This window comes from Helianthus annuus, chromosome 3 (assembly GCF_002127325.2).
Source record: "Helianthus annuus cultivar XRQ/B chromosome 3, HanXRQr2.0-SUNRISE, whole genome shotgun sequence".
Taxonomy (NCBI): Eukaryota; Viridiplantae; Streptophyta; class Magnoliopsida; order Asterales; family Asteraceae; genus Helianthus; species Helianthus annuus.
Window position 1 is genome coordinate 11,355,370 of NC_035435.2, and position 15,034 is coordinate 11,370,403.

Genomic DNA, 15,034 nt, shown 5'->3' on the forward strand with positions numbered 1-15,034 from the left:
GTCTTGTGTACGTCTTCATCCTTGACCTTCAACTGATGATAACCTGACCTCAGGTCGATCTTGGAGAAATAGCTTGCTCCTTGCAACTGATCGAACAGATCGTCGATCCTGGGTAACGGATATCTATTCTTGATAGTGACCTTGTTAAGCTCACGGTAATCGATGCACAGACGTATCGATCCATCCTTCTTTTTAACGAACAAGATTGGCGCTCCCCAAGGAGACGAGCTAGGTCTAATAAAACCTTTAGCTAATAAATCATCCAACTGCGTCCTCAACTCCTTCATCTCCGTTGGTGCCAATCTGTATGGTGCTCTTGCTACTGGCGCTGCACCTGGGATGATGTCTATACGAAACTCCACTTGCCTATCCGGTGGCAAACCGGGTAGCTCTTCAGGGAATACCTCAGGGTATTCTGAGATAACAGGGATATCTTCAATCTTCGGCTTCGGCTCATCAATGGTAACTTGTGCCATATAAATGACACATCCTTTCTGCATGCATCTGGATGCCTTGAGCATGGACACTTGCTCAGGCAATCCATGCTGGGTATCTCCTTGAATAGTAAGTGACTCACCAGACGGAGTCTTAACTATTACTTGCTTTCTATTGCACAGAATCTGGGCTTGGTTACTTGACAACCAATCCATGCCTATTACTATGTCGAATCCAGCTAACTTAAAGGGAAGCAAGGATAGCGGGAAAGAATGATTCCTAATGGATATAACACATCCATCTAGAACAGTCGAGGCGGTTTCTATGGTTCCATCGGCTAATTCCACCTCATATTTCACGCTTAAGGTTTTAACAGGAAGGTTCAACAACTTACAGAACTTATCATCTACAAACGACTTATCAGCTCCTGAATCAAACAAGACTCTAGCAAAAACATCATTTACAAGAAACGTACCTGTAATGACGTTGTCGTCAAGAACTGCCTCCTTGGCGTCCATTCTGAAGACTCTCGCATTAGTCTTCTTCCCATCATCCACCTTCTTCGCATTCTTTGGGCAATTTGGCCGGATATGCCCTTTCTCGTTGCAACCAAAACAAGTTGCATCCTTCATCCTCTTGCAATCCACTGCCTTATGGTCTGTGGACTTGCAGATTCCACATCGTTTCTCTGAAGACTGGGATTTTGCTTCCAAACGACACTTCCCAAAGTGGTGTCTCTTGCAGTTCTTGCATCTGGGTTTTTCACCCGACTGATCTCCTTTCTTGAACCCCGATCCTTTCTTATGGTCGTTGTTCCCTTTGTGTCGTTTCTCAGATCTACGTGAGGTGTCATCCTCACGTTTCCTTTTGTTCTCCTCTGAGCTCTTCATAGCTCTCAGTCTGACTACATCTTGAGTGAGGGAGAGGGATAGATCAGCTACGGATCTAAATGTCGTAGGCCTTGAAGCCTTGACGCTTGCCTTTATCTCCGGTGCCAGACCCCCAATAAATCGAGCAATCCTTCGCGGCTCCGGGGTCACCAGATAAGGCACTAACCGAGATAAAGTGTTGAACGTAGTCAGATACGCTTGACAATCGAGGTTCTTCATAACTAGGGATACAAAATCCGATTCAATCCTTTCGACCTCATGCTGCGGGCAGAAATTCTCCTTGATCAGGGCCACAAACTGTTCCCATGACAAACTGTACAGAGTGGCCTTACCGGCAGCTTGTAGGAGTGACTTCCACCATGCTAACGCATCTCCCTTGAACGACTGGGACACGTACTTCACGACGTCCCTATCAGCACACCCGCTGATATCAACCACAGTATCCATCTCATCAATCCACGTCATGCAATCTACTGCTCCTTTTTCCCCAGTAAAATCCCTGGGTTTGCAAGATACGAAATACTTGTACGTACAGGACTTGCTGTGCGTATCATGCTTCAGCTTGACTTCTTGCTTAGGGATACTGCTGTGGTTGGAGGAGTGATTATCCTCCTCATCCTTCTTCGGCTCACTCTTTTTAGAAGGTGGCTTACTATGAGCCTCAGAATGAGTCTTGGGCTTTATGTGCGACACTGTTCGGGTCCTACTCCGAGTACCGCTAGATTCTCTGAATTGCCTATCCATAGCTTTGGCAACAGCGTTATCTATCAGTGCTTGCAATTCTTCACCAGTGACGTGAATCCTGGTATTATCTGGGTGTTCTCCAGAATGACTGTTGGTCTCCTCCGATTTGGCCATTGTAGCTTTAAGCTACATAAAAGGACAAGGTCTTATTTAGAAACCTAAACAGTATTATCGTTCTAGACGATTTATTAACCATGATATTAAGAATCATAATAGTTAATTTATTTAATCTCATTCAAGGCTTTTATTAGCAACTATATTATGGAATGAAATATATATTGGCACAATAGGCCTAGTCACTTCGGACAATTACTAAATTATAAATTTAGATTTTTATAGGATTAGAAATTGTATAATTAAACAAATAATCCTTTACTAGACAGAGAGTCATAAACCACAACTGCCACTATATGACATAGTCATAACCCGTAGGTATCAAGTCATAAACAGACTTGTGTACAGATATAATCTGTAGATAATTTATTAAAAAGGGTGGCTTGTGTGATTTTACAGATCACGCTTGGCCAGAATGTTAACATGTTTTCAGATGTTAACAGAGATTTGAATCTTTTCAACCAGGTTTTACCATATTGGCTAGGCCTGTAAATAAGGCATTCAAGCTAGGTTCTACCTTACTAAGATTCTTATTAAAATGGCAAATCAAATAAAAATTGATATTTTACATTCATTTTTTAATATTATATTCATGCACATAAATAAAATGAGAAATTCAAATTAACCATTTCAAATTTTAAAAAAAGTAACTAGTACATCTTTGCCCTAAACGGGACTTTAATTCAAATAACATGAATAACATGCCCGCGCAGGGGCTAAACAAATAACAACAACAACAAATAAAATAAAACAAACCCACGCAGGGGTTAACAGAACAACATACCCACGCAGGGGTAGAATAAGGGAAAATATACCCACGCAGGGGTAGAGTACAGGAATAGATGTCCACGCAGGGACATGAGTAAATGAGATAACAATCAAAGGATTCAACGATCCTTCTTACTCTTACCCTTGAGTAAATCAAACATCTTCTTGAACATGCCATCGTTGCGTCGGCGATCAGCTCGCATCTCATGTTGCAAATCACGTCGTACATTGTTTATTCCTTGCAGGATTTCCTGAACCTGCGGCGGCGACATCATAGGTGCCGGCGGTGGTGGCTGGTACTGCTGTGGCTGCGATGGCTGCTGGTAGCCCTGCGGTGGGAAACCAAAAGCTGATGGTCCCGTAGCCCAGGGACCTCCAAATGTACTCTCCTGGTTGAGAGGGTTGTAGCCTGAGGCTAACCAATAGGGATCTCCCGTATAATCATAACCGGGAGGGAAAGTCGGCTCAAACGGGTTGAACTGCGCTGCGCTGGCGTAAGCCGGAATCGGCTCTCCGAAGTTCTGCGGCGGCAGAGGCGGAATCGGCGCAGAAGTGACCTCCGAAACGGGATGCGGAGACTCCCCCATCTCGGACTCCTCGTGAAGAGGTGAGTAGCGGCTGCTACCAATGTGCGGAGGGGTACCAATGCGAATCCCTCCTCGCGTAGACATACGCGCATTCCTCCGTGGCCTCTGAGGCGGAGGAGGCAAAACTGGTGGTGGCGGTGGCGACGGAGTGATCACGTCGCGCCAGAGGGCCTCAGATAGGACCTGCTGCAAGGGCGGCTGCTGAAGCTGCTGCTGCTGAGAGTGGTGCTGCGAGTGCACCGGCGAACCATGGCGAGACTGGAGCATCGGAGAGTTGTGGTGGCTGGGGGTGTAATACCAATCGTGCTGCCTGAACTTCTCCTCAAAGCTATCAACACCATTGTAGGGTGATCCCCTAAATGGTGACCCATCCGATATCTCGATGGGATGGTTGGGCGTACCTGACGGTGGCAGTGAAGGGTCCGTGTCCTCGTCAACTTCCATCTCGTGACCACCAGAGAAGTGGTCTTCAGGTCCTAGTGGGTTATGACCCACTGGCTCATCCAAGAAAGCGTCAGGGTTGTATAGGCCCTGATAAGCTGGTGCTGGGTAGTGGTGAGGTGACTGATGAAGAGGTATATAAGATCCATGGGAACCATGGGGCCCATTTTCCGAGTGGGGCCCAAATGATTGGGGTAGTGATGGCGAAGTGCTCGCAGATACCGAGTGCCTGGCTGGCTCGGCAAATGATCTCCAAAGATCGTTGGCTGCAGTGTTGTGCGAAGCTGATGGAGCTCGCCTGTGTGAGGGTCCTGCCTCATGATCGTGCGATGTGGCGAATCCTCCTCGTCCTCGCATACGTGGCGGCATGATGAACCTGTCAAAAATTAAACAAGTTGCACAACAAAATATATAAGACAAAGCTAATAAAAAAAATAAAGATAAAATAAAAGAAATGTCGAACATTTCCTAAGTTCTTTGTCTAGACTCGAAAATCGAGGATTGTGCAATTGTGTAACTGAGATTAAACACAAAAGACTAGTGTTTAATTCACTCAGCGTTGGCTCTGATACCAACCTGTCACACCCCGATTTCCACGTGTCACCGGTGGGCCCGGTGTGGGGTACAGTGACGTAGTTGGCATCGTCATAGACAATCAACACAATATAATAATGCACAGCGGAAGCAGAATAGATACATTTCAACTTTAATTAAAATGACATATTAAACATCATAAGTAGTTGAAACGGATCCACAGGCGGATCAAATAAAAATAAGAATAAATTGTTCAACAGTTATTTGTCGTCCGAGCTTGCGAGACTATAGTGGACGCTCTTAGGAAGCAGCCAGCCTAGTTCGTATAGTACCTGCACTTAATCTTTTGGGAAAAATACGTCAGTACACTGGTAAATACAAATCGACTGACTCATTTTGAAAATGATTGAAAATTGATTTAAATGCACAAGGCATAAATATTTTTTATTAACTTGGGATATTTATGCAATATAAACTTGTGAACGATTTACATGTACCCGTACTTATGGTGGCCCGGGATCTGCTGTCCGGGCTAAAGATTAAATGACACACCACATTAAAGAGTTATACACGCCGGGTGTACGCCTACACCCCGTGCTCTGGTCGTGGCCATCTCGTAAGATAATGCCAAGGATATCCGGGACACGGTCAATAACCCCCCAAAGCCTAAAGTAAGACAAGACTGTTTAAACGAGTCGCACAAACTATTCAAGACTGTACACCCATAAGGCGCAGGATTTGTGCGCTCGATCAAGCGGTATACTATATACCGTACCCCAAGCCCGTATAGGGAAAATAAGTCAAAATGTATTTACCTGAGCAAGTATGTAACACAAACGGTAAGTGTGGTAGCTTTTACTGGGCCTCCTAATCTAGAACAAAGGTTTATAATAACCTATTAGATTTCTAACGGGTCTTTTATTTAAGCCTAAGCTTTGACCGGTTAGTTTTAAGTATGATACGGTACAAGCGCACGATTAAGCGAAAGACCGGATAGAATGTGATTTAGACCCGACAAGTTTGAATACTTGTATAATATGGGTATACTAAATACATTCTGGATTTTGAGATAAAAATGATAACGTTTGACCCGTTTCGGTCAATTTACGCAAACTAGTTACGTAAACCGAACCGAACGCAAAAAGGGCGTTACGGGTAGCCAAAAGAGTCAAATGCAAGTTCCCTGAGATAATATGCTTTAAATATGATATAATATCAGTAAGTTATTTTCTATATTGCCCCGAATAGTTTTAAACTCAATTTATGCCTTAGAAGGGCATTTTGGTCATTTAAAAGATTATAAAAGAGTCAAATTAGAAATCTGAGTTTCGGGTCTGGTTTATACAGTAAATATACTCCATTTAACATATTATATCAGTAGGGTATGACCCATATACCAAACTTAACATTTAAAAATCAAACTATGCACCGTAGGGGTATTTTAGTAATTTCACAAGGGCTAAAACTGCCAAAACTGGAAACCTGAGTTCATATACTTATACTTACTGTTATTATATGAAAATATACTAATTACATCAGTAGGTATAAGTCTTATATGTTTAAAATGAGTATAACGCTTACTATGCGCTAAAAATGCTTAAAATGCGATTTAACGCCGTTTCCGGGTTTTCAAAATAAATCTGGGATTTTTATATTTCCAGAATACTTAAAATAATTTATTTAACATATAAAATCAGTAGGAAAAGGTTTCGGGTCAAAAGAATGCATAAAACTCATTTTATGGCTTAAACGGTCAAAACCGACATAAACCGAAATAACTAGGCGATCTAAGATACGACCAGCCAAAAATTAATTAAAAATCATCAAAAATCCCAAAATATTATATAACATCAGTGGGTAAAAAGTTTTGTATCAAAACGTGGCCAGAAATGGGTTATATGCGAAAAGGGCCGTTTATGTAACTTAAGAACATAGTTTTACGCTAATGGCCATAACTCATAATCTGGACCACCAACTGATCCGAAATTTTCGGTGCAAGTTTATATATTAGAAATAAAGATTTTTACTCTTTCACTTTTCCAAAAATCACGTTTTATATCAAAAAGGGCAAAATAGTCAACTTTTAAGCATAATCGGAAACATGCAAATGAATCGGCTAAGTATAGACTCAAGCAACAAAAATTCCAGAGAGTTTTACCAAAATAAAAGTGGTCAAAAATACTCTCAAATACAGATCTCAAACATGCATGTACGAATCCGAATCGATAGTCTACGAAATAGTCGTTTTACAAGACTTTCGGTTCCGATTCGTATTTATACTAAAGATTGTCGAGTTGATCGTAGTAAAACACATTCTTATTTTCATTATAAAGCTATTTATGATGATCAAACAGATTGCATGTCCTTTATATTACCATCTAAGCTTATTTTTGCAAAAACAACTTCTGTTGACTTTTTAGAAACAAGTTTGACTCGACAATTAGCATGTATGTAGTGGGAATCAGAGAACACCCTTTTGAGGGTTTGTTTCCCACATAAATACCAACATATATCTGGTTTCAATTTGAGAAATGACATAGTAAAACTCGTTTAATCAGAAAGTCAAAGTATAAGAACAATCAGTTTGACTTTTACTAATATTTGATGTAAGAACGAATTAGAGACTGAATTAGGAGCTTACAAAGGTCCTATTGATGCTTAGCTAATACTAGGAATCGGCCTTGATGTCCAGAAATGCTCTAGAAATGCTTGAGAGAGTTCTTGAGAGTTGAGAGCTTCTTGATCAAATGCAAGTGCCAAGAGAATGGATGAATAATCTGATTTAAAGCTGAATTCAGATGTTTGGAAGTAGCTCACTGTTACCATAGGCATGCAAGACATTTTATTGGAGCTTAAGGAGGTGCTAACAGCTGGTATACACTTCAAATTCGGGCTTAAAATATGATTTTCGCAAATTTTTGGTACTGGCAGTCCCACGCGGCCCGCTTGGGTCAGTCCAGGCGGGTCGCCTGACCTCTGATCAGCCAAACTAATTTCCAATTTGGCAGCTTTGGTCCCTGAACTTGCACGCGATGTTTCGGCTGCTTATTTTGACTCGTAAACCCCCAAACTTGGTTTTTAAGAACCTTGGGACATTTACCTAGATGGTAATGTCCTCGGATAACTTTGCGCTCAACCGAAAAGCCATGAAATTCGACGTTGACGCTTTTAACCCCTCAAGTACGGTTTTGGCCATAACTTTCTCATACGTTGACGAAACTTCACGAAATTTTAACCACATATTCTAGTGAGTATATTTTAGCTTCTCAAAGCTTTGGGTCTGCCAAAAGTTCACTCAGAGGTATAAATTAAACATGTTGACACTTTTGGCCCCTATAGTTTGAAATTCCTCACTTTTGTGCAATTTCCGCGTCGTATGATCCATGAACCATCCGTTTAAGGTTATAAACATTATGTAGGGTTATCATAGAGTCTATTTATCCATTGTTGACACTTTGGACCCTTACGTTCCATAGTTTTCACTGTTTGTCACTTTTAGTCCCTCTAAAGTTTGTTTTCACATACCGGAACCTTATGACACGTGTCAAGACATTATTGGACGAAATTTTTCGAGGTGTTACAGAATGGCTCCCCTGATTGCATTGCTTATGGACTGCTTCATGAACATGAGAGACATGCGGTTACACCTAGTTTACTTTTCATGAGTTAACTGCTCAGCAGCAGTACTTTGTGTAGTAAGGTCCGCTGGCTTATTCTCTCTTAAGGCATAATCGAAATCCAGTAGTCCAAGTGTAAGCATGAGAGCATCCTTCCATGCAGCAAAGTTATCACCAGTCAAAGGTGGAATCCCGCAATTGGGCGCTGATAGTGGAAATAAGATGAGCAAGTTATGATACTAAGGAAGAAGTCCTAATGTGATCTAAGGGCACGTTAAACTAAGTCAGGCATAAATAATGACCATTTTACATTATGAAGCTGTGATATTGTCTATTACTAACATCAAAATAATAGACTTAGTTAAAATTCTACTTAAACGAAGACAAATCAGCTTTGGCCAGAAGTGTAATCATTTAAGCATGTGTGCAAAGTGGTTGTAACAAATCAGCTTTGGCCAGAAATTGAGACAATCACTTTAGTTATGCACTTGTTAAGTATGCCATCTATGAAGGAATTAAATCGGCTTTGGCCAGATATTAAGACATTCATGTTTATGATGCACACTTAACATAGCTTTCGTAATACTTGAATGATAAGTAGATGTATCAAATCAGCTTTGGCCAGAAATGATACATCAAAAGCTCATTCAAGTTAAGCCATTTTGGTTTTATAAAACATTATCTGATTCTGATTAATTAACTAAGTAATTACAAAACCAATTATTTAGTAGCAAACCACCTGTTAGCGCGGATCGAGTGAGATCTCGACTCAGTTAGCCCCAAGCTAAATCTTAGTTCACATTAAACAGCCTAAAATAATGAGGTTTCGAGTGAGATCTCGACTCAGTTATGAGGTCTCGAGTGAGATCTCGAGTCAAGTCTCGACTAATCATTATGAGGTCTTGACTCATTAAGGTCTCGAGTCGCAACCTCAGTGTCTCGAGTCGTAATCATGGTCTCGACTACTGTGAATTATGAGATCTCGACTCCTTCTGAGGTCTCGAGTCGCAACCATGGTCTCGAGTTGTGAAGATTGAAGCCCTTAGTCGAAACCTTAGTGGTCTCGAGTCGAGACCTTATGATCTCGAGTCGAAATCGTTGTCTCGAGTTGTAAACATTTGAGAACACTTATGATTTCGAGTCAAGACCTTGTGGTCTTGAGTCGAGATCTTGGTCTCGGCTCGTTAGAAGGGATCTCGAAACTTCCTGTTAACAGCTGTGAATGTGAAAACATAACTGAAAATTCGAATTCTAAGGGATTTTGAGATATGGTTTCCTGTTTTAAGATGATCTAATTTTATCAAAAATATTTCGAAAATTATAACTGTATATTTTTTAACAGTTTTCGAATAAACTTAACAGATTAAATTGGATCAAACAGGAAAAAACACTCATCAATCCTAATTACATTCCAAAAGATAACGGAATTTTCGAATTTTCCTAAGAACATGATGAACCCTAAAATATAAAACATGAATTCTGGAACCCGAAACCTGAATTTTTAAGGCTTTCTAAACAGATTTCGGATATAAGTTTATACGTTTTGATTGCGAGACATTTAAAACAATTCTTTTCCTCGAAACAGTGATCTCGAGTGGATCTTTATGACTCGAAACCGGCTGTTAGGTTTATTCAGTTATCAAAATTCTGTTTTCCAGATTTCTATCCCAGAATTGATGGATACGAAAACAGAACTGACTAATCAACATATGTTCTGATACCACATGTTGGATCAGTTCTGTTTAATCATAATGGAAAACATGAAAACATACATGTTACAGCAAATAGTGCAGTGGAGAATCCAGTCAGAGAAGATGACATCGAGTTCGACATAGTTGTCAGTGTGATCTGGTTCCTCCTTAGGGTGCTAACTGATGATGGTGATTATGAAACCGACAAGGGAGACCGGCTATGGAGATGAGGTCAAATATGATGTTATGCTAAAATAGGTTATCTGTCTAAGTGTGTAACTGAGTAACCCTTTAACCTCTACATAATTCTCCTTATATAAGCACCCAGGAGGAAACCTAATTAGATAATAAGGGTAATATGGTCCATCAACAATTACCAACTAATTATTTAATAGGTTGTTATATATTTTGATCTATATTATGTAAATGATTATAATGGCTACTAGATTAAATATTAAACATAATATATTTAATCTTACACCATGTTGTTTGGTCCAACAATTTTTACTAATTCTTCTTGCACCCTTTTCATTACTTCATGATTTCTCATAATATTCGCCATCGTCCATTCTATGAGTGAGGCCATTCCAGCTGTTCCTAAAATACTTGCGTCCTGATACAACAAATTAAGGTTAACATCAACCGAACTAAACTCAACACTAGTTACACTTGTGGTGTGTGTGTGTGGGGGGGGGGGATGGAGATGTGTCTATTTGAAATGACGAATGTAAGAGTAAATCTTACCAGGAGAAGTGCTTTTACTTGGGTGTTGTTAAGATCTTGTTGGTCCTTAAGATCTAATAAGATCTGCAAAAAGTCTTTCTTTCCTTCATCTCTAATTCCATCATCTGACATTTTGGAGTTATACTTGATACGATCTTCAATGATACTTGCGAAAATTTGTTCCAATTTCTCAAGTTTTTTCTTCATGTTCCCCTCAACACCTTGAAGATCAAACCGAGCAAGACTAGGGAAGAAATCCAACAAGTTTGGTTGTCCCAAAATTTTAACAATATTGGACGTAACCATTTGTAACTCGGCTCCAAGATGGGCACCCTTTTCGCCTTTATAGGAAGTTTCATCCCAAACCATTCTTCTTATGACATTGCCCTCAGTCAAAAAAGCAATCTCACGGATGTTAACATTGGTCCCAATCTTACTAAAAACTTTGTTGATTGTTTTTCTAACCTCATACGTACGGGAAGAACTACATGCTTTAAGATTTTTGTTACTTACGAACTCATGGACAAAGATCTTGTGAAGTTTACCCCAGTTCGCGTTGTTCTTTGAAAACGCCACATCTTGGCCTCGGTAAGATAAAACCGACGTCGCCACTGATATTTCACGGTTATCAAAAGTTTCATCTTGGTCATGGACCACCTCCTTTGCTAGCTCCTGGGTGTTTATAACCACGTAAAGCTTGCTTCCCAAATAGAACTTCTAGATGGGTCCGTAGGTGTGAGCCATGTTCGTGAGCTTGATGTGCGGATCACGGCCAAGAAATGGAAGGTACCTGACAACCGGTAATGAAGGAGGACCCGGTGGTAACGGTGGCGATCGTGAGGAGGTCGATAGGGTCAACTTGTTCCATAAAACACCCAAAATCACTACTGTGATTGTGATCACCGGTAGTGCCAACATACTAAGTTCATCTTTGTTGCTGCCCATTACTTCCCATTGCCACCACCATGATGCATGGCGGTTTTGTGTCATTTTGTGAGATGAAAAATGTGAGTACATCAATAGTGCAAGTCGAGAGCTCTATTTATAATGCAAAACTATGGAGAAACGGTACGTATTTGTGTAAATATTTAATTATATTGGCTCTTATTTTTTTATATATATAGTTTGTAAATATTTTCAAACCGCCATATATATTTTTTCGTTTAGTGGTTGGCAAACTTGAGAACTTAGTTGATTTGTGTAAATATTTAATTATATATTGTGCGCGCATATACATGACGACATCGAAGATTGACAAAATCCAAGATGATGATAACATTCCAAGACAAGAATCAAATTAGACTAGTTAGCCAATCCGTACTTATAAGGCCCTTTTTGGGCGTTATACGACATGTGGCACGCCATGTTATTACGGGACTTTATGAAGTGTTATGCAACTTGAGGTCGTAGTCATAAAGCCCCTTTATCATCATTACTCAATTATTTAATTTTTATTTTTTAATTAATTTCTAAGTTTTTTAAAATTAAAAATCATTTCATTAAATAAAAACAATACAATAAAATTAAAAAAAACGTTAAAGTAAAAAAAAAACATTACACTAAAAAAAATATATTTATTCTTCGTCTTCATTGTCGTTCTCTCCTTCTTCCTCTTCGTTTTCTCCAGCATCCAAACCTACGTCTTCAAAGTTCCCGTCTTCGAATTCCTCAACTTCTTCTTCCTCGGAATCTTCTTCGCCGTCACCATTGTGTCACGTTGGGCAAATCGCCCAAGCATGCTCAACCAAATCCGCCTTCAACGTGTTATATATTTCCTTAGATCACAATAGTTGAGCATTTGCGAGTCTCTCTTCCATTGTTGCTTAGGTTCCTTCAACTAAATCATCCAGAATATAGTTTTGGCATATCGCTTTTCCATCATCCTCTATGATCATATTATGCAAAATGATCCAAGTATACATGGTCATTCGTATTCTATCATTATGCCACATACGACAAGGATTTCTGATAAAATGTCATCGTTGTTGTAGAACCCCAAAACACTTATCGTTGTCCTTTCTCGAAGACTCTTGTAGTTTTTGAAAAATAGTTTCTTTTCTCATCGAACGTTTCAGAAAACGTTTTAACAATAATCGAATACTCCGAGTATATACCATCGCCCAAATAGTAGCCATGCTCGTAGTCGTTCCCGTGCGCAAGAAAACCTGTAACACCCCCAAAATACCACCTGCGGAAACTCCGCGAGGCGTGTTACGCATCCGAGTCTGAGCCACCAATCATATTGAACCAACGATAAATATTTAAATAAAACATGTCGTTAATTACCAATAGAAAATGTCAAACATAATATTAATCCCAAAGAGTTGTATAGCGGAAGCATGTAGTAAATCGTTTAACAACTATTTCATAATAATACTCAAAACCAATGTATCAAATATAAGTTAATCCAAGAGCCTCGATCCATGACCACTCCAGCACTCCCAGATAGCAAGTCCATGTCACGAATGCTAACGACCTGCAAGCATGCAGACAAGTGTGTCAGACGACGCTGGTGAGTTCAAAGTTTTGTTTACATGTGATGTTACCAAATGTCTGTTAAGCCGATTCAACGTTATGATACGATGTTGCTTATAACATGCTAGATACCCTAGGGAGTGTGCCCATATGTATCCGGGGAGTGTGCCCCTTAATAACCTGGAAGTGTCCAGACCCCAATGCCCCTAACCAAGCATTGGTAATGATGCCCAGAAAATTAGTTCACGCCCGTCCTTACAGCCCGGTGTGAGGTGTCAAACCTAATAGCGCTATCAACTAATTACCCCATTGCCCTACAGGCAATCCGATAATGATTGATTCCATATTCAATAACCAAAACCCAATTTAACTGTTTACCCAAGATTCCCTTCCAAATGTTTACTAGTTGTCCCAAACCACCGGGACGCATGCTTGAGAAATGCAGTGAACTCACCTTGGTTTGCTCGGTAAGATACACAAAAGGTTCTTGAATTAAGGGTGGTCAACCACGTCCTAACAGGGTTACCATACAAGTCAGGTTTGGTTCAAGTAAAGCACGTATGGTTACACAGAGTTAACACGTTACAAACACGTATAGATCATGGCAACACTTAACAGTCAAACAACACATTCAACTTATGCGATTAAAATAAGTCCAAAAGTAATCGGCCCAACATGTTGTGCGATCCAACAATTCCCGGCCCAACAACATAAGTGATCCAATAGCATATACGGCCCAAATAACAACATAAAATATCTTGTGCGATCCGGTTAACCTTGTGCGACTAATAAGCCTTGTGCGAGTGAGGTCTTGGGCTGTCCGGCCCAGTAACAACAACTGATTATTCATCTATGTGTGGCCCAAGGTATTGTGCGGTCCAACTAGCCTTGTGCGACCAAGGCACCTTGTGTGATTGGGCTCCTTGTGCGATCAGATGACTTGTGCGTTTAAGCATGTGCGATCAGTAACTTATGCGATTGGTTATCTAATATCCTAAAATCAAGCAATCAGTTACAATTATCCAACCGTTACTAAACATACATTAACTTGGTCAAGGCAATCAATCACTTTCCTATTTTCATGGCTATCAATTAACATAATTTCCAACTATTCGATTAACTTACTTTCGATCAAACAAGGTTTTTGTTATGAGTTTCATATGAACCCTAACCGGTTTAATCATGAACAAACATCATAATCATTCAACTTGAACCACAAGACTTGTAAACTTTCACGTCGACTATGATTATTAACCATAGCAGCCGATTAACAAACATACACTCAACCCGGTTATATTACCAACCCGATACAATCTTAGCATCATACAACCCTTGTATAGCATCTAACCACATGAACCGAATACCTAGTATCAATCAATATTACTAGCATAAAACCCTAGTTCATACATGACAAGATCACCTATCATGGCAACTAGATAACAATGAAACACTAACCAGAAGTGTGATACGACAAGCTTGATCGAGAGAGAAGGCTTCGAGGAAGGCTGCCTTCGGTTCGGATTGAGAGAGAGAGTGTGGGTGTTCTAGGGTTTGTGTGTGTTAGGAGGTTTGGTAAAAAGTGTGAGATGGTTACCACATCTCAAGTATAAACGATTAGGGGATGGGCCGAATCCAAACTTGGGCTGCCCTAAAGTCCGAATACAAGCGATACGGCCCAAAGGCTTGTGCGATCGATTATGTGTTGTGCGATCGGATCATGTTGTGCGGTTGGGCCATTATATACATACATACATTACATTACACAAAACACAACATCATAACGTTTAATAATCATAATAGTTCACATAAGCACGTATCGTTACACAAAGTAGGTTCGAATTACGAGTTGTCATAGTATCCCCAACTAAAAAGAAATTCCGTCCCGAAATTTGGTACACACTCACTGAGAAAGCTAGGTAAGTTATATCGTTCACTGGTTTTCCTGGGGTGTCACAAAACCAGCCTTTGGTATCGTTCCAGAAATGTAGCTCTCTAATAATGGTGAAGCCTCTAAG

At 40.2% G+C, this 15,034-nt stretch overlaps 1 protein-coding gene across 1 annotated transcript; it reads right to left on the reverse strand.

Annotated features, from left to right (window-relative positions):
• Nucleotides 1–10,296: 10,296 nt before the first annotated feature.
• Nucleotides 10,297–11,412, reverse strand: LOC110931211 (cytochrome P450 84A4). The gene is made up of 3 exons (XM_022174616.1): nucleotides 11,335–11,412; nucleotides 10,566–11,216; nucleotides 10,297–10,434 (listed from the first exon to the last, which is right to left on the reverse strand). The coding sequence occupies exons 1-3, from the start codon at nucleotides 11,410–11,412 to the stop codon at nucleotides 10,297–10,299; spliced, it is 867 nt and encodes a 288-aa protein (XP_022030308.1).
• Between the last annotated feature and the right edge of the window lie 3,622 nt (nucleotides 11,413–15,034).

What these genes read in the sequence shown, in the direction of transcription:
- LOC110931211 (XM_022174616.1), bottom strand. Translation starts at nt 11,412, where the DNA reads ATGGAACAAGTTGACCCTATCGACCTCCTCACGATCGCCACCGTTACC. An exon ending in CCTTCATTACCGGTTGTCAG is followed by an intron (nt 11,217 to 11,334) that starts GTACCTTCCATT and finishes ATAAACACCCAG; the next exon opens with GAGCTAGCAAAGGAGGTGGT. An exon ending in AAGTAAAAGCACTTCTCCTG is followed by an intron (nt 10,435 to 10,565) that starts GTAAGATTTACT and finishes TTGTTGTATCAG; the next exon opens with GACGCAAGTATTTTAGGAAC.